At 40.8% G+C, this 20488-nt stretch overlaps 1 protein-coding gene across 1 annotated transcript in view; it reads left to right on the forward strand.

Annotated features, from left to right (window-relative positions):
- The window catches only part of LOC143277934 (uncharacterized), a 57581-nt gene that overhangs the window by 12742 nt on the left and 24351 nt on the right, over nt 1-20488 (forward strand). The window contains exons 4-9 of the mRNA XM_076582911.1: nt 533-628; nt 3499-3621; nt 5340-5493; nt 15119-15261; nt 16786-16930; nt 19194-19404. Of these exons, the coding sequence (XP_076439026.1) occupies nt 533-628; nt 3499-3621; nt 5340-5493; nt 15119-15261; nt 16786-16930; nt 19194-19404 (872 nt within the window). The remainder of the gene's footprint in view (nt 1-532; nt 629-3498; nt 3622-5339; nt 5494-15118; nt 15262-16785; nt 16931-19193; nt 19405-20488) is intronic.

The raw sequence follows: 20488 nt of genomic DNA on the forward strand, positions 1-20488 counted from the left end.
CGAAATATGATGATTATAATGGTGATGACGCCATTGACGACAGATAATGATCATGATGATGGTGAGGCTTACGACAAATAACGATGATGACAACGACGACAGATAATGATTATAACGATGATGACGATTTTGGTGACAGATAATGATTATAATGGTGATGACGATTTTGGTGACAGATAATGATTATAATGGTGATGACGATTTTGGTGACAGATAATGATTACAATGATAGTGACGCTGACGACAGATAAGGATTACAAATGATAATCATGATAACAACGATGACGACAGAGGATGATTATAGATGATGATGATAGCACTGACAACAGAGAATGGTTGTAAATGACGATGGTGAAAATGGAGATGAAAGCAGCAGTGTTATAAACAGCGATCTCTGTGCACTTTATTGACCACCGGCTGCTGTGAAGCGACTGACGGTCCACTGTGACCAAAGTGCCACGTCTAGTCTCTGGCATGTGTGTGTGTGTGTGTGTGTGTGTGCGCTGACGCTGATCATTGCTGGCTGTCACAGCGATATGTTATCCGAGCTGTCGGAACGGAGGTACATGTGCCTGGCCCGGCAGGTGTCGCTGCCCCACCACACACACCGGCTACAGGTGTTATTTTGGTAAACCAGCATCTGTTTTTGTTTTGTTTGTTTGGTTTTTTTGTTTTGCTTTGTTTACAGAAGCTTAGAAATGTTGGTATAAATTCGAACATTCTTCAAAGTTATTATCGATGTTGTATCGAGTCCGTGCTCACAGTTTCATTTATGTGCTGGTATGGAAGTTTGGGAGTGAGGAGTAAGCGTGTTTTGAACGATGTCATGAGTGTATGCAGTAAAACTGTGGGAGTGAAACAAGCTAGTATGCAAGAGCTGTATGAAAGTCGAGTGGTTAAAAAAAGCAGGCAGATAGCAACTGACGACACCCATATTTTAGCAAAGTATTATGAGCTATTGCCATCAGGACGACGCTACAGAACTTTTAAGTTGAAATCCAGAGCTCTGAAGACTTTTACTCCACGTTCAATCCACCTTTTAAATTCTTGAGGACTCTGTGTGTGTGTGTGTGTGCGCGCGCACTCTCATGTGAGACGTGTGAAAGTCCGTGCATGATAGGTTGTACCTTGTTCTAGTTGTGTGTGTGTGTGTGTGTGTGTGCGTGTGTGTGTGTGTGTGTGTGTGTGTGTGTGTGTGTGTGTGTGTCTGTATGTTTACTGAGCATAAAAACGTGACAATTGGTTATTATGAATGTGCAATATGTAGGATGAATAATGTGCAATATGCAGGATGAATGTACAATGGAATATGTCTAATGCTAACGTCCATATTCTAAATATATTTCTGTTAATAATTACGATGTAATAATTAATTGCAATTTTTTAAAAGCGAATATGTGAAATGCTCTTATTTGAGAACATATGTTTATTACTCTTGCTTAATCAAGTAATCCGCGTGTGTGTGTGTGTGTGTGGGGGGGGGGGGGGGGGTGCGGGTGTGTGTTGATTATCTGGTTGTGGTTTTCCGCAATTTATCTTTATTCTTATCTTATCTGTCTATTATAATCAATGTGCAATATAGTAGGCTATGCTTATAATTATATTCAAATAATGTTTCTTAATTCTTTGTGTTTTTACATTAAGAATACTAGTTATTACCTGCAGTGTGTGGATGTAAGTATATATTTTTTACATTTGTGTCTTCGTAATATTCGTAAAAGCTGTTGTTGACTTTTACAGTTATGGTCCCCATGTTGTTTACTTGTCTATGTTGTGAAAATGCACCTGACCAAATTTCTCCAGTTGGAGATAATAAAGTTATTCTTATTCTCATTCTTGAAGGGAGGAGGGAGGGGTGGGTGGAAAGGGAGCGAGAGGTGGCAGGTGCTTTTATTTATGTACAGAACAAATTCAGTGTTACGAAACAGATAGGTAGACAGCAAGACAAACAAACGGGCAGACTGAGAATGAGGGGGGGGGGGGGGAGATATAGAAACAGAGAGAGGGGGGAGGGAGGGGAGAGTGTGGGAGGTGGGAGGTAGATGGGGGAAATGAATGGATGATGGGAGAGGGACCACCACTTCAAGCAGCTTTCTTCTCGCAATGTCTGTCTATCTATCTGTCTGTGGGCGCGCGCGCGCCTGTGTGTGTGTGTGTGTGTGTGTGAGTGTGTGAATTCTTTCCGATACAGATATGCAGAGTTACGTTCATTTACTTTTGTTTCTGTATACTGACGACTATTTCGCTTGCTGATTCTTTTGGTGGTTTACCAGAAAAGTTCTTGACACATCGAATAAGTATAGCAATGAGCGGAAGCTTAATGTTCATGTGCAGAAAACTGAAATGTTTGGTTTTTTAATGAAAAACAAAACAAAACAAAACAAAAAACAACCTGAGGCGTGTTTTCAAGTTTGGGGACAAAAACATTGAAAGTGAAGAAAGGCATACTTTCTAATATTTCAGGATATAAAAGAAGAGAAGAAAACGTTTGACCAGGCCCAAGGTGCTGTGTTGTCATTGCTACTGTTGGCTCGAAACCAAAACCTACCTGTAAATATTGCTTTAGATTTGTTTTATTCAATGGCGTTACCAGTTCTTGTGCATGGACGTGAAGTTTGGGGATACAACCATCTTACAATCAGAGAAAAACTAGAGCTTAAATTCTTGAAGCATCTGTTTCATTTAAACCATAGCACTAAGGCAGAATTGAGAATCTATCCCATTTTGGTTCATGTGGAAGCTCGAATGGTAAGAGTTTGAACATATTTAATCAAATCAGACAGATGAATTTTCACAGATGGTATATAATATTACGTATTGTATAATTTGTGTGAGGCTGGTGTTTATACATCTGATTCGTTCAATTGTGTTGAAATTTTTTTTTTTATTGAAACAGGTTATGATTGCGTTTATGAATAATTACAGTTTTCCAGTGCGAAAAATGTTTGTAGAAATATCCGTGTTGCTTGACAACATAATTACGTACGTTCACAGCGTGACGCTTTGAGCTCGACCAACAAATACTTGTATAGATATTATACAACAGACTAGACGAGAGAAATACATTTATCAGCCACCAGATGTTTACATATACCCATTGGTTAAATTTCGATGTAGAAATCATAGACTTATGATTGAAGTCGGATGATGATTTTCTGTTCGTTATGGAATGCCCCAAATACGACGAAATCAGAAACAAGTTTACTCCAATGAAATATACATGCGTTCGTTCAGCACCTATTTACTGTAAACTATTATCTGACTGTAAAAATCACTTTTTGAATTTAAGTAAAATTATAAGTAAAGTATGTAGCTGTCTAATATCAGTATAGAATGAAATCTGAGTGATCCCTTGCGATGAATGCATTCTTGAGCATTTCGTCGATATTCTTTCGTTACACTTTGTTTCTAGGTTGTCAATGGTCCAAAACAGGCCACAGGATTTAAAATATCTTTGATTCTTTGAATCTGTGTGTGTGTGTGTGTGTGTGTGTGTAGCGCTGTGTTCCTACCGGGCCCCCTGCTTTCCGGGCACGTGCAGAGCAGGATCAGACATCTGTGACTGTTCCAGCGGATTCTCCACCCCCCTTCCGCTCAACAAACAGAACTACTGCCTGAAAAGTGAGTTGTTCTGCTGGTTCTCTCGGCGGGCCGTATTCAAGATAAAATTCATTTTGCGTTTAGGCAAGTTACCCTTGACATGATGTGGACCAGCCAGTACAGTTTATCTTGAAAGTTAACTTCGTATTCAAGACAGCATGGTGGACTCAAGGCAGCTAACCCATTGTGTATGATTAAAACCCCGGGTGATTCCCTTCCATGCATGCTCTTCTCACCCAACTACATTGTGGAGAGAGTTGGCAAAACACGTGCAATCCGCAAAGCACGCCTTTTTCCCTCAACAAAAGTATCCGCCATATTTACCTCTGCTTCGTCGGCAGTCACCCTTGGCAGATTAGTAGTTAGGTTCAGTTACCTTCGGGTTTGCATACCCACGGGTAGGCTCTTGTGTTCCTGAATTCCGGATATTGCTTACCCTCAGGCAGATTACCTGCAGGTACACATTTACCTGCATGCATGAAGGTCTCTTGAATACGGCCCCAGGCCTTTCCAACGTGTTGGCTTCATGGGGTTATGCATCTGCTCCTTTGAAAAATAAATATATATGTATGTATGTATGTATGTATTGTTTACACACCATATGCATAATACATCAGATATAGTGTAGCATATATGGATCAAGCGACACGTTTTGACTCCTCTTTGAAAGTGAAACTGAAACTGCATCTCTATTATTTTGACACCCAATGGCACCACAAACAAGACCATGAATCTCAGTGACACCAGGATGAAATTTGGTGGATGTACACTTTCTGGTAAAAACAACAATAACAACAACAACACAAAAACATACTTTATCAGAGATGATTGGAAGGCAGACAGTGTGAGACTGTAGCAAATAGAATGACGAAGGTTGTTCCAGGTAGAATGTCTAAGGAAAGACAACTCTAGTTACCCCCTCCCATTTCAGGGTAAAAAAAAAGAAGGAAAAAAAAAGAGCAGGTGTCTGCAACGTGAAAGGGCCGAGGCAGAATGGAGATTTGAAGGCTGTTGGAGAGGCAGCTTAGAACAGGCTCAACAGTCACTTGATGGCACACGGTGGCTGTTCTAAATCATGTTAACTCTGAGAGACTGGAAGCCAGTGAAGTTTGATTTTAAAATTAGTTTAGTTGCACAGTTACGCACAGACACACAAACACAGACACATAAAGACAGACACACACACACACACACACACACACACACACACACACACACAGAGGTCGGGAAAAAATCACAAGTTTGATACCAGTATACTTGTCAGAAGAACCGAAAACAAATCTACCCCCAAAGTGCAATACATATTCACTAACAGCAGAGGTTCAAATGAATTCGAAAGCCAGAACGGACGGAAATGTGGCCGTAAACGTAACACACGTTTCCTGTCAGCTGGGATTTAAAGGACTAGGAGGACGGGAACTGACGGGAATCTAGCCCTGTTCATAATGCATGTTCTATAACGGCTGATATTCAAATGAGGGGAGCCTTTGGGGAAGGTAGGGTGTGTGTAGGGCGGGAAAGGACGGGAATCCTGCCTTAGATGCAATAATTGTTCCTTAAGAGCTGTGATGTAAAGGAGTTGGATGCGGGAACGGACGGGAACCTAGTCCTGTACATAATGCATGTTCCCTAACGGCTGATATTGAACTGGGAAAGAGGGCCGTTAACGGAGGTGAAGTGGATTAAGGGCGGGAACGGACGGGAACTTAGCCCTGACCGCCATGGCTGTGTGCCGACAGTTGATGATGACGCCAACACGGACCTGAGGATGACGGAGATGCAGGTGAGGCTGTCCTACTGGCCCCGCTACGCACAGCCCCCCATGGAGCTTCACTGGATCATGGCCGACTCCACGAACCTGGGCAAAATGGACGTCATGTGGTCCAATCGCAGGTCTGTATCTTGCTGTGTATGGTGACACTTTGCTGTCATGTTTCGTTGGGTATGGTGACACTTTGCTGTCATATCTCAGTGACACTTTGCTTGAGGCAGCCCTTCTCAAAATTGCGAGTGATTTATTAATTTCTCTTGACAACAACGAAATATCTATTCTCTCCCTCCTTGATCTTTCAGCTGCCCTTGATACTGTTTGATTCTCACCAACCGCCTAAAATCACACTGTTGGAATCTGCGATCTTGCTCTCTCATGGTTCCGCTCTTACCTGTCTGACTGGTCCAATGTTGTTTCTGTTTGTGGTCTTTCATTCTTCCCTTCCGACGTACAGTTTGGTGACCCACAAGGGTCCGTGCTTCAGCCCATTCTGTTTGTTCTCTTTTCACAACCGATTCTACCATTGTCAATCATCATTCGTTGTCCAACCATAGCTTTTCTGATGACAACCGGCTGTATCTGTCGTGACATCTGTCTCTCCTTCCCTCTCTCATTGACTCTACTCAGGCCTGCATCTCCAATCTGAAGGCATGGATCACTGAAAACAAGCTAAAATTAAATGAGGATAAAACTGAAATCATGATAATCACCCCACAAAGACTTTGCCACTCAGTCTCTCTTCCTTCCTCAGTCTCCCTCAGTGGCAACGACATTCCTCTTTCCTCTTCCGTCCGCAGTCTTTTTTTTTTCTTTTTTTCCCCCACTTGCATAGAAGGTTATATTTTCTTTTCAGCTTTGTCTCCATTACAATTTCACATGAAATTCCACACCAACAAAGTAACATTGCAATTCACACCACCTTTAGCAATAGAGGTAGTACATGTATACGTATATATATACACACACACATATACACACATACATACCTACACATACATATATATATATACATACCTATATACATATATATATATATATATATATATATATATATATATACATACACATGCACACATATGCATACATTACTATGCATGCACATATACACATACAATATACACACACATGTATAATATGGTGACCGTTTGCAAGGGTGTTTTTTAGTTAACAGATAGCTAATGAGCAAGCAAGAAAGAATGGATGAAGAATAGAGAAAACAAACAAAATACAAACACATACACAACAACAACAAAAAACAACAACAACAAAAAAGACATAGATCCCAGAACATGATATTTCCAATCTCAGCTCACAGCACACATTAACAGTCAACCCTCATGGATCACTGGGAACATACAAGTCACAACAAACTAGTCAATACAAGATTGGTCAATATAATGTTTTCCACTCCTGTGGAAATACCTCTGACTCTATATAAAAGATTAGAGTTCATGTTCCATCACTAAATCTAAATAAGGTAGCCATTTAATAGAGAAATCCTGATAATTCCTTTCCATTAGGTGTATTTGTTTTTCTGTTGAATAATTGCGTTTGAGTTCAGCAATGAATGCATGTAAACCTGGTTTAACCTTATTAATTCTACACTTGTATATAAAGAATTTTGCCCATAAAACTATCACATCAAAAACATCATCTGTTTTAGTTTTTTCATCAGTGCCAAACAAAATAAGTTCAAATTTGAGGGACAATCTTTCACAGTTTTCACAGTTTTCTTTAAGTTTATTTTCAAACTGAAACCAGAAAGTTTGTATAACTGGGCAATACCATAAATAATGCTGTATTTCATCTTTTTTGGTGTCACAAAAATTACAGTTGTCATTTTCAGTCACACCCATTACTTTTAGGATATTATTTGACACCAGGATTATATGGCATATTTTGATCTGAAACCATTTAAACTTTATTTCTTTAATTTTCTTTATCTTTTTTAATACAATCTCCCAATCAATTTGTGTATTTAGCTTATTTTCCCATTTCATAAAGGCTTTTATGTCAAATATTTCTATCTTTTGCAATAGTAATTCATAGTATGGTTTTATTCCTTTACTTATTCCAAATAATATTTGTAATGCCTTGCTATCTTTGTTCTTTTTGCTATTTTCAAATTTTATGTTCCTTTTTCTTGCATATTCTTTATTTGCTTGTGTACAGCTTATGAAGTTCAAGAAATTTACTTTTATCCCATACTTCCTTGAGAATTCTACATTATTTAAGAATTGGCCTCTTTCATTTAGAACATCATTAACAAAAAATAAATCTTTATCTGTCCATGCTTTACAGTGAAAATTGTTAATGTTGATTTTGAACTTGTTATTGTAAAAAAATAGGTTCTGCTACAATTTCTGCATTATTATTTAATTCTATTTAAAGACAAAATCTATCATAAGCATCATATACATCTCTCCAAAACTTATTACCTTTGTTTAGAAATCTTTTTGAGCCATAGTTTTTTTATTCTGTCTATTTCAGGATGTATATTCTGTAGTATTTTCTTCCATTTAAAACATGCAGTGAGCATTTTTCGTAGCCAGGATAGTTTCAGTGCTTGTACAAAAGCCTGTATGTTAGGTATTCCAATTCCCCCGCTTTCTACATCATGCACTGCATACACTCGTTTTATTTTGTCTGTTTTTTTTTGTCCCATACAAATTGAAAACACATGTCTTGTAGCTGTTTTAGATCATTGTCAGGTGGGTTTGGTAAGAATATCCATAGGTAAACCAGTTTGGACAGAATAAGTGATTTGAGCACAGCTACCCTACCCAGAGGTGTTGATATTCTTTTCGACCAAATATTAAATAATGTTTTTACTTTGACAAATTTATCTGCCATGTTGATTTCCGTTAGATTAGATAGATCGTGTGAAAGCCAGATACCAAGGATTTTAAATTTAGGGGGTTCCATTCCATACGTTGGTTCTCTAAGTACATTATATTTGAGTTTTTCTTTTTACCTAACCAAACATTAACAGTTTTTTCAACATTTAACTTGAGTCCTGAAAATTCCTCAAACTCTCTAAATACATCAAACAATTTTTCATAAGACTTTCTGTCTCCTTCCAATGTAAATGATGTGTCATCAGCAAACTGGCTTATTTTAAATTCTGTATCTGATATCTGTATTCCTTTAATTTCTTTGTCTTCTCTAATTTTACAAGCTAATATTTCTACACACAATATGAATAAATATGGTGATATAGGGTCACCCTGACGACACCCTCTGTTTATAGTGAAAGCCTGTGACATCTTTCCATTAACAATTACACGAGCTTTAATATTTTTTTTTAATAAAAAGTGTATATCCATTTTCTGATATCATTTCCAAAACCAAATGTTTCAAGAACATTTCCCATGTAATCCCAGTTTACTGAGTCGAAGGCTTTTTCAAAATCAATTGAAACCAATAACCCAGGTAGTTGTTTTATATCTAAGTAGTGTATCATGTCATATAATAATCGAATGTTATCTCCAATATACCTCCCTGAAATAAACCCAGTCTGATCTTCATGAATTAGTTTGGTAACAACCAATATACCTTCCTGAAATAAACCCAGTCTGATCTTCATGAATTAGTTTTAGTAACACTGTTTTCATTCTATTTGCTATGCAAGCTGAACTTATTTTATATATGACATTCAGTAGTGAGATAGGTCTCCAGTTTTTAAGGTATTCCCTTGGTTTATCTCCCTTGAGTATGCAGATTATCAATCCTTCTCTTTGTGTGCTTGACATTTCACCTTTACCAAACTCTTCATTTATAGACCGAACCACAAAGTCCCCTATCTGTCTCCAGAAAATTTTTTAAAAGTTTACTGTCATCCCATCTGTACCGGGGCTTTTGTCATTCTGCATATTTTTTAACACTTCTGATGCTTCTTCTTTTGTTATTAATCCTTCCAGTTTGTCGGATTCAACTTTGCTTAATTTGGGTAAATTTGTTATGTAATTATTAAGCTCTATATTTTGTGATTTTATTTCTTTATATAAATCACTGAAGAATGTCTTTGTTTCCTCTAGCATTTCATCACTTTCAGTTAACAGTTTGCCATCATTTGATACTAATTTTAACATTTGTTTGCTAACAAAATGTCTTTTCTCTAATGTACAGAAGTGTTTGTTTATTTTCTCCCCCTGAGATGCCCATCTTGCTTTTGATCTTAAGATTATGCCTTCCATTTTTGATTTTCTAATTTCTCTTAGCTGTGTCTTACGTTCTGTTATGAGAAGTGTATCAAGTTCAGTAAGGGGTGATTTTCTTTCTAATGCTTGTATTTCCTCTTCTAAGTGTTTGTTCTGTGTTGTTCCGTCCGCAGTCTTGGTGTCATACTCGATCAGTCTCTTTTCTATCAGCAGCATATTGCAGATAATTATATGCAAACTGTGTTACTTTGACATTCACAGACTTTCATCCATCCTGACTGAAGAATGCAACCAAAACTCCCCTCTGTGTCTTTGTGCTGTCCCACCTGGATTATTGTAATTCCCTACTTGTCAGTTCACCCAGCTACTTGCTAGGCTTCAGAAAGTCCAGAACCATGCTGCTGGTCTTGTATTTCGTTCCTCTAAATTTGATCACGTCTCTCCTCTCCTTCATGCTCTACACTGGCTCCCAGTACAAGAAAGAATTATTTACAAAGTCGTCTGTCTTTGTTTAAAGTCCATTGAGGCTTCTGGTCCACAGTATCTTTCTGATCTCATTCATCCTTACATACCCTTACGCCAACTCCGCTCTTCTTCTGACAGCCACATGCATAGGATCCCCCCTGTTCAAACCAAAACGTATGGACAACGCAGTTTTAAAGATCACATGCAGGAAACAGACACATTCACTAGTGACACTACACACGAAACATTCAAAATCCAACAACACGTAACGTGCGACAGCAGCAACATCATTTACCTACTGTTCTGTGATAAATGCAAGCAAGCACAATATATAGGAGAAACAAAGAACACTCTCAAGACAAGATTCTACATACACCGCAATCACATCAAACAGAACACAGGCACCCTAGTCACACGCCACTTCAACCAATCCAACCACACAATCACTAACATGAAATGTATCATCATAGAACATATTCACGGAAATTCACACACAGTCAGACAAACCAGGGGAAAAAAGTGGATGGACAGACCGAAAACAGTGGCACCTTACGGGCTGAACATTCGGGACTAATAGCCATAAGGAGGTCCCTGTGGTTGTGTTTGTGGGGTGTTTGTGGGGTGGTGAGGACAACGATAGAGGACTCTCTCTCTCTCTCTCTCTCTCTCTCTCTGTCTGTCAGTGTCTGCCTTCTCTCCGCCTGTCCGTCTGTCTCTCCCCCCCCCTCTCTCTCCCCCCTCTCTCTTTGTCTCTCCATCCTCTCTCTCTCTCCCTCCCTCTCTCTCTCTCTCTCTCTCTCTCTCTCTCTCATTGTCAGCCATCTGTCCGCCTGTCACTCCCCTCTCTCCTTATTTCTCTCCCCGCCCCCTCTCTCGCTGTCTGTCTCTCTCTGTCTTTCCCTCTCTCTCCTCCTCTCTCGCAGTCCCTTCTCCCTCCCTGACCCCCTCCCTCTCTGTCTCTCTTTCTTTTTCCCTCTCCTTCTATTATCTGCCCATCTATTTTTTCTCGACCTCTCTCTCGTCCTCTCTGACTACTTTACTCACCAGCCTCTCTTCCTATTCCCCAAGCAACACTTCACACTGTTCTTTTCATGCTGCATGCCCTGGATGCAATTTTTACATGAGCTTTTTTCATGAGCTTTGTTGACCTTTTTGTTTTCTTTGTTGGTGTGTGTGTTGCATTTTGACATACCAGTAAACGCCCTTGACGAAGACCAGTGGTCGAAACCGGTCGGGCATGTGAGAAACTGTTCTGTTGTTTTCCTCTCTCTCTCTCTCTCTCTCTCTCTCTCTCTCTCTCTCTCTCTCTCTCTATATATATATATATATATATATATATATATATATATATATATATATATATATATATACCAAGCCCCCTTTCTTTGGAATCAACTTCCTCAGCCTCTCCGTCACTCATCTTCGCTGCAATCTTTCAAATCCAGTCTGAAGACCCACCTTTTCCCCTCCTGAATAATTCTCAACAGCTCATCCCTTTCCAGTATGAACTAAAATGACTATTAGTGAGTGAGTGAGTATTGATTTGTTGGTTGTATTGGTGTCCTATTATGATTGTGTGCTGTGACATGTGTGTGTGTGTGTGTGTGTGTGTGCGTGCGTGTGCGTGCGTGTGCGTGCGTGTGTGTGCGTGTGTGTTGTGGGTGTTGGGGGATGAATTATTTTTAATAATGTTTGGTGTCTTGTGTTCAATTTTTCCTTTTTGATATTTACGTATGTGTTCTATTTGTAAACGCCTGGGGCTTGTTTCAAGACAAGGCGTAGAAATTCATAATATCTGGCTGTGTATTGTGACACGTTGCTGTCATATCTTGTTGACACTTTGCTGTCATATCTCGCTGTGCATATTGACACTTTCCAGTAATATCTTGGTGACACATTGCTGTCATATCATGTTGTGTATAGTGACACATTTGTTGTGTATGGTGACACATTGCTGTCATATCATGTTGTGTATAGTGACACTTTGCTGTCATATCTTGTTGTGTATAGTGACACTTTGCTGTCATATCTTGTTGTGTATGGTGACACGTTGCTGTCATATCTTGTTGTGTACAGTGACACTTTGCTGTCATATCTTGTTGTGTATGGTGACACGTTGCTGTCATATCTTGTTGTGTATGGTGACACGTTGCTGTCATATCTTGTCCTTGACAACACACTGTCCATGCAAACATTTATCAATCAGACATGTCAATCCTGCTACTGTCAACTGCGGCGCATCAGTTCCATCCGGAAATATCTGTCCACTGACGCAACATCTAGACTTGTCGTTTCTCTCATTCTCTCTCGCCTTGACTACTGTAACTCTCTATTGTCTGGTTTGCCTGCTTCATCCATTCAGTCCCTTCAGCGCATACAAAATTCTGCTGCCCGACTCGTCCTCAGAAAGAAAAGATCTGAGCACACCACTCCTCTTTTGCAACATCTCCACTGGCTCCCTGTCTCACACCGAATAAAGTACAAGATCAGCACTCTATGCTACAAATGTATTCACAAATTAGCCCCTTCCTATCTCTGTGCCTGCCTTCACCTCTACACTCCATCTCGCTCACTACGATCAGCTTCGGATCCACTCCACTTACATATACCCAGATTCAAACTCTCGACTGTTGGCCACCGTTCTTTCTCTGTCTCTGGACCTTGCAATTGGAATGAACTTCCTCTTTCGCTTCGTCAAGTCTCCACACTCAGCTCTTTCAAGTCTGGCCTTAAAACCCACCTCTTCCCAAAGTAGCCTCCCTTCCCTGCCTCTTCCTTGTCTTTTTAGTTTTTTTCAGTTTTAGAGTTATGCTTGCGTGAGAATGACTGGTGCGAAAGCGCTTTGATTTGTTTATGCACAAGATTTAGCGCTATACAAATACCATTATTATTATTATTATTATTATATCATGTTGTGTATAGTGACACGTTGCTGTCATATCTTGTTGTGTATAGTGACACTTTGCTGTCATATCTTGTTGTGTATAGTGACACGTTGCTGTCATATCTTGTTGTGTATAGTGACACGTTGCTGTCATATCTTGTTGTGTATAGTGACACATTGCTGCCATATCTTGTTGTGTATAGTGACACTTTGCTGTCATATCTTGTTGTGTATAGTGACACGTTGCTGTCATATCTTGCTGGGTATGGTGACACGTTGCTGTCATATCTTGTTGTGTATAGTGACACATTGCTGTCATATCTTGTTGTGTATAGTGACACATTGCTGTCATATCTTGTGTATAGTGACACGTTGCTGTCATATCTTGCTGGGTATGGTGACACGTTGCTGTCATATCTTGCTGGGTATGGTGACACGTTGCTGTCATATCTTGTTGTGTATAGTGACACGTTGCTGTCATATCTTGCTGGGTATGGTGACACTTTGCTGTCATATCTTGTTGTGTATAGTGACACTTTGCTGTCATATCTTGTTGTGTATAGTGACACTTTGCTGTCATATCTTGCTGGGTATGGTGACACGTTGCTGTCATATCTTGTTGTGTATGGTGACACTTTGCTGTCATATCTTGTTGTGTATAGTGACACTTTGCTGTCATATCTTGCTGGGTATGGTGACACGTTGCTGTCATATCTTGTTGTGTATGGTGACACTTTGCTGTCATATCTTGTTGTGTATAGTGACACTTTGCTGTCATATCTTGCTGGGTATGGTGACACGTTGCTGTCATATCTTGTTGTGTATGGTGACACGTTGCTGTCATATCTTGCTGGGTATGGTGACACTTTGCTGTCATATCTTGTTGTGTATGGTGACACGTTGCTGTCATATCTTGCTGGGTATGGTGACACTTTGCTGTCATATCTTGTTGTGTATGGTGACACTTTGCTGTCATATCTTGCTGGGTATGGTGACACGTTGCTGTCATATCTTGCTGGGTATGGTGACACATTGCTGTCATATCTTGCTGGGTATGGTGACACTTTGCTGTCATATCTTGCTGGGTATGGTGACACATTGCTGTCATATCTTGCTGGGTATGGTGACACTTTGCTGTCATATCTTGTTGTGTATAGTGACACTTTGCTGTCATATCTTGCTGGGTATGGTGACACATTGCTGTCATATCTTGTTGTGTATGGTGACACTTTGCTGTCATATCTTGTTGTGTATAGTGACACTTTGCTGTCATATCTTGTTGTGTATGGTGACACTTTGCTGTCATATCTTGCTGGGTATGGTGACACTTTGCTGTCATATCTTGTTGTGTATGGTGACACGTTGCTGTCATATCTTGTTGTGTATGGTGACACTTTGCTGTCATATCTTGTTGTGTATGGTGACACTTTGCTGTCATATGTTGTTGTGTATGGTGACACTTTGCTGTCATATCTTGTTGTGTATGGTGACACTTTGCTGTCATATATTGTTGTGTATAGTGACACGTTGCTGTCATATCTTGTTGTGTATGGTGACACTTTGCTGTCATATCTTGTTGTGTATGGTGACACTTTGCTGTCATATCTTGTTGTGTATGGTGACACTTTGCTGTCATATCTTGCTGGGTATGGTGACACTTTGCTGTCATATCTTGCTGGGTATGGTGACACGTTGCTGTTATTTTTGGGTGACACTTTGATGTCATGTCTTGGTGACACTTTGCTATCATATCTCGCTGTCTATTTGTATTTGTATTTCCTTTTATCACAGCAGATTTCTCTGTGTAAAATTCGGGCTGCTCTCCCCAGGGAGAGCGCATCGCTACACTACAGCACCCCACCCCCCCCCCCCCACCCCCCCACCCCTTTTTTCCTGCGTGCAGTTTTTATTTGTTTTTTCCTATCGAAGTGAATTTTTCTACAGATTTTGCCAAGAACAACCCTTTTGTTGCCGTGGGTTCTTTTACGTGTATGGTGACACTTTGCTGTCATGTCTTGCTGTGTATGGTGACACTTTGCTGTGCAAAATCATTTGAGTCTTTGACAGTGTACGCGCGTGGATGTGCGCGCTGTGTGTGTGTGTGTGTGTGTGTGTGTGTGTGTGTGTGTGTGTGCGCGCGCGCTGTGTGTGTGTGTTTATTGTTGCTGCTGCTGTCGTATTGTTGCTTCCTCGTTTCTGTGTGATGGAAATGAACGTGTCCATGTCTGTGTGTGGCAGGGACTTTAACCGTCTGGAGACGACATGCTCCAGCCGGTATTTCCCACCTCAACTAACAGACCTGCCTCCCTATGTCTCTGACGCCGAATTCGGTATTGTGGACGGCAGCATTGAAGTCTGGCTGAAAAAACTGAATCCTGGAGGTCAGTGTGTGTGTGTGTGTGTGTGTGTGTGTGTGTGGAAGGGTGGTGGTGTGTGTGGGGTGAGGGGGATATATATATATATATATATATATATATATGTGTGTGTGTGTGTGTGTGTGTGTGTGTGAATAGATAGATAGACAGGTAGGTTGATGATAATAACAGTAACAATGGTGACACTGATTGTGGTGGTAATGCTAATTATGATGATGATAAAATTGTGGTGGTAATGCTAATAGTGATGACGATGATGATAAAATTGTGGTGGTAATGCTAATGATGATGATGGTGATGCTGACTATGATGTCATAACACTTCACATCCCTCCAAGAGACTTAAATAGTCAAGATTACAGAAAACCTGAGAAGAGACGATTGTGGTTTGAGTCAAACTGATATACCATTCACCACCACAGCGTACAAAGAAGGGAAAGAACTCGTCTATCTGTCATGAAGAAACTATGTGCATACCCAGTTGCCGTTTCAATAGGAAGAGACGGAACTATTTGCATATCATGGACCAGTCTCTGTTGCCAGGGAAGGAACTATTTGCATATCATGGACCAGTCTCTGTTGCCAGGGAAGGAACTAATTGCATATCATGGACCTGTCTGTTGCCAGGGAAGGAACTAATTGTATATCATGGACCTGTGTCTGTTGCCAGGGAAGGAACTATTTGCATATCATGGACCAGTCTCTGTTGCCAGGGAAGGAACTATTTGCATATCATGGACCTGTCTGTTGCCAGGGAAGGAACTATTTGTATATCATGGACCTGTGTCTGTTGCCAGGGAAGGAACTATTTGCATATCATGGACCAGTCTCTGTTGCCAGGGAAGGAACTATTTGCATATCATGGACCAGTCTCTGTTGCCAGGGAAGGAACTATTTGCATATCATGGACCTGTCTGTCTGTTGCCAGGGAAGGAACTATTTGCATATCATGGACCAGTCTCTGTTGCCAGGGAAGGAACTATTTGCATATCATGGACCAGTTTCTGTTGCCAGGGAAGGAACTATTTGCATATCATGGACCAGTCTCTGTTGCCAGGGAAGGAACTATTTGTATATCATGGACCTGTCTCTGTTGCCAGGAAAGAACCGCGTACATATTGTGTTGCCATACAAGGGAAAGAACTGTGTGTATATCACGTTACTAGTTTCATAACAAGGAGAAGAACTGTGTATATATCACATTACGAGTTTTATAGCGAGGGGAAAGAACTTTGTGTATATCCTGTTACTAACTTTTTAGCGAAGGGAGAAACTTTGTCAATATCCTGTTACTATCTTTATAGCGAGGGGAGAAACTCTGTCTCTGTCTCTGTCTCTGTCTCTGTCTCTCTCTCTACTTAAAATGCGTCACAACATCTACAAATGGTAATATCGTTTCATCTCTGCACAGTCTCACACACACACACACACACACACACACACACAGAGTAAAATAGGACTCTGGATTTTGGATGCTGATATAGGACCTTACTGGGAAGGCACAGTACATCTACCCGGTTACTATTTTTAGGATCAAGCCACAACCCAAACTTTACCTCCCTGAAGAAAAACATTACCTGCCTGGACTCTGCCAGCAGCACAAATCCACGCACCGGTATCTTCAACTGCAGCATCACGGATCCAAACTTTGACCGCTTCCTGGAGCATCGTGATGCGTGAGTAGTAGTAGTAGTAGTAGTAGTAGTAGTAGCAGTAGCAGCAGCAGCAGCAGCAGCAGCAGCAGCAGTGGTAGTAGTAGGAGCAGCAGCAGCAGCAGTCGTTGAAGTCGTAGTAACAAATATTGTAGTTGTAGTTGTGGTAGTAGTAGCAGAAGCAGCAACAGCAGTAGTAGTCGTCGTAGTTGAAGTTGTAGGAACAAGTAAGTAGTAGTAGTAGTGGTGGTAGTGGTAGTAATAGCAACAACAGCAGCAGCAGAAGTAGCAATAAACATTGTAGTAGTAGTGGTAGCAATAAATATTATGGTAGTAATAGCAGTGCTAGTAATAAATATTGTAGAAGTAGTTGTAGGAGGAGGAAGAGGAGCAGGAGGAGGAGAAACAGCAGGAGAAGCAAGAGTGGCGATAACACATTGAATGCACGACCCCAACATCCGTCATCACCGAACACCACCATGCTATTTCTGCCTCTGGTAATAATGATGATGATGATGATGATGATAATCGTATCAACAAAATAATGTAACTGTTATGATAAAACGACAACAGTTCAGTTCAGTTACTCAAGGAGGCTTCACAGTTTCAGTTTCAGTTTCACTTTCTCAAGGAGGCGTCACTGCGTTCGGACAAATCCATACACGCTACACCACATCTGTTGAGCAGATGCCTGACCAGCAGCATAACCCAACGCGCTTAGTCAGGCCTCGAGTGCATGCTTACATATTTGTGTACCTATGAAAGTGGATTTCATTTTACGTAATTTCGCCAGAGGACAACACTCTCGTTGCCATGGGTTCTTTTTCAGTGCGCCAAGTGCGTGCTGCACACGGGACCTCGGTTTATCGTCTCATCCGAAAGACTAGACGCTCAGTTTGATTTTCCAGTCAAACTTAGGAGAAAGGGCGAGAGCGGGATTCGACTTCACAGCGTTCGGACAAATCCACATACGCTGCACCACATCTGCTATGCAAATGCCTGACAGCAGCGTAACCGAGCGCTCTTAGACAGGCCCTTGAGGAAAAAAAACAACTAACGAACAACAACAACAGCAACTACTACTACTACTACTACTACTTAAACTGAAGGGAATTAAATCTGTGACGAGGTGGTGATTTCTTAGTGTGGGTGAGGTGGGGGTTCAATCTTGACTCGTAACAGTTGAGGGTAATTGATTCTGGGGGCTAGACAAGACTGACCCCGTTGTAAGATCCAGCAGTAATAGAGGTCGGGGCTGCAACCCTGTGCCTCCTGTACTGGTTAGAATTGTTTGTTCACAGAACTCATGTCAACTTTATGCCTCTTGTGCTGGCTGGAATAGTTTGTTCACAGAACTCATGACAACTTTATGTTTCCTGTACTGGTCAGAATTGTTTGTTCACAGAACTCATGTCAACTTTATGTTTCCTGTGCTGGTTAGAATTGTTTGTTCACAGACCTCATGTCAACTTTATGTTTCTTGTGGTGGTTGGAATTGTTTGTTCACAGACCTCATGTCAACTTTATGTTTCTTGTGCTGGTTGGAATTGTTTGTTCACAGAACTCATGTCAACTTTATGTTTCCTGTGCTGGTTAGAATTGTTTGTTTACAGAACTCATGTCAACTTTATGTTTCCTGTGCTGGTTAGAATTGTTTGTTTACAGAACTCATGTCAACTTTATCTTTCCTGTACTGGTCAGAATTGTTTGTTCACAGAACTCATGTCAACTTTATGTTTCCTGTGCTGGTTAGAATTGTTTGTTCACAGACCTCATGTCAACTTTATGTTTCTTGTGGTGGTTGGAATTGTTTGTTCACAGACCTCATGTCAACTTTATGTTTCTTGTGCTGGTTGGAATTGTTTGTTCACAGAACTCATGTCAACTTTATGTTTCCTGTGCTGGTTAGAATTGTTTGTTTACAGAACTCATGTCAACTTTATGTTTCCTGTGCTGGTTAGAATTGTTTGTTCACATAACTCATGTCAACTTTATGCCTCCTGTACTGGTTAGAATTGTTTGTTTTCAGCACTCATGTCAACTATGTTTCCTGTACTGGTTAGAATTGTTTGTTTACAGACCTCATGTCAACTTTATGCCTCTTGTGCTGGTTATAATTGTTTGTTTACAGACCTCATGTCAACTTTATGTTTCCTGTACTGGTTAGAATTGTTTGTTCACAGAACTCATATCAACTTTATGTTTCCTGTACTGGTTAGAATTGTTTGTTTACAGAATTCATGTCAACTTTATGCCTCCTTTACTGGTTACACCTGTTTGTCAACAGACTGAAGGTGACCTTCAAGTCCACAGGGGGAGGCTACCGGCGTCTGAAGAACACTGATTCTGGTTACACCTACCGCACTCAGACCTATACCGGCGTGACCAAGGAAATCTCTGTAGAGTTTCGCTTCGACTTCGTCCTTCCCACGCACTGTGAGATCACCAGCACGTGCAGCAGCGATGAGAAGATGCTGCACGTGCCTGACATCACGCGGGTAAGGGGAGAGAAGGGGGGCACGGTTAGGGAGAACAAATGAAGGGGATTGTTAAGACGAAGCTACACACATATACTGTAGAGATGTTCTCAGTGTGTGTGTGAGAAAAGCAACGATGGAACGATTTCTCAAAGGTGCCACTGAAGGATGGTATGAGAAACAGGAAGTAAGCAAACGGAGATATAGTGACATCCCTTTCCTGTATCCATTTTTGGGTCTGCTACTGAACACATAGTAAGTGTTTTTCAGTTGATCTTCAAAATCTTACAGAATAATATTTTCAGTGCTTCTTACCGTAGTCTTCATATAGAAATATTCATAAGGCTGGCTTCAAAGACACACCAGAGATAAGTTCAAGATCAAAATAGACAGTCGTCTTGTTCTTGATGTTAGGTCTGTGTTGTGTCTCATAAACCACACAGTCTCTGCCAATGCCTGGCTAGCTGAGGACGGAATCAAGCTCTAAAACACGTGTCAAGGCTTGGCTAACGAAACGAAAACAACAACAACAAACAGTGAGACTGGAAAATCAAAATATGGGGGTGGGGGTCGTGGTGGAAAGGATGGAGAGGGGAGGGTGGCCCATGTAACTGAAAGGAGCGATAAGAACGTAGGGAAATCGGATGTTTCCCTTCAGTCTGTCCACTGTCTTCTCACAGAGGCTAGAAGGCTGAAATAGTTTATTTGGGAAATACAGTTTGCCAAGATCCATACGTATTCAGATAGTGTGTGTGTGTGTGTGTGAAGGTAGAAATACTATCTTACGTATCTTCAACCTGCTTGTGCGAGACATCCAGAACACCAGACGGAGTTTTACTATGTCTTCACATACTTCTGGAAGATGTTTGACAGAGTCTGGCACGAAACACAATGGGTCACCATGAAAAAAATGTAACATCAGGCAAAAAATTATTGACGCAGTCCAGCATTCCAAAGTGGCCAGTGCAGTACTCACAAAGGGTGTTATTGGAGAATGGTTCTATACTTCAATTGGGGTTCACCAGGGTTACCCTCTGTATGACACACTGTTTGAGATATTCCCGGTACGCTTCACAACTGACGCAAATGAAGATCATGTCAGCAT

This window comes from Babylonia areolata, chromosome 35 (assembly GCF_041734735.1).
Source record: "Babylonia areolata isolate BAREFJ2019XMU chromosome 35, ASM4173473v1, whole genome shotgun sequence".
Lineage (NCBI taxonomy): Eukaryota > Metazoa > Mollusca > Gastropoda > Neogastropoda > Buccinidae > Babylonia > Babylonia areolata.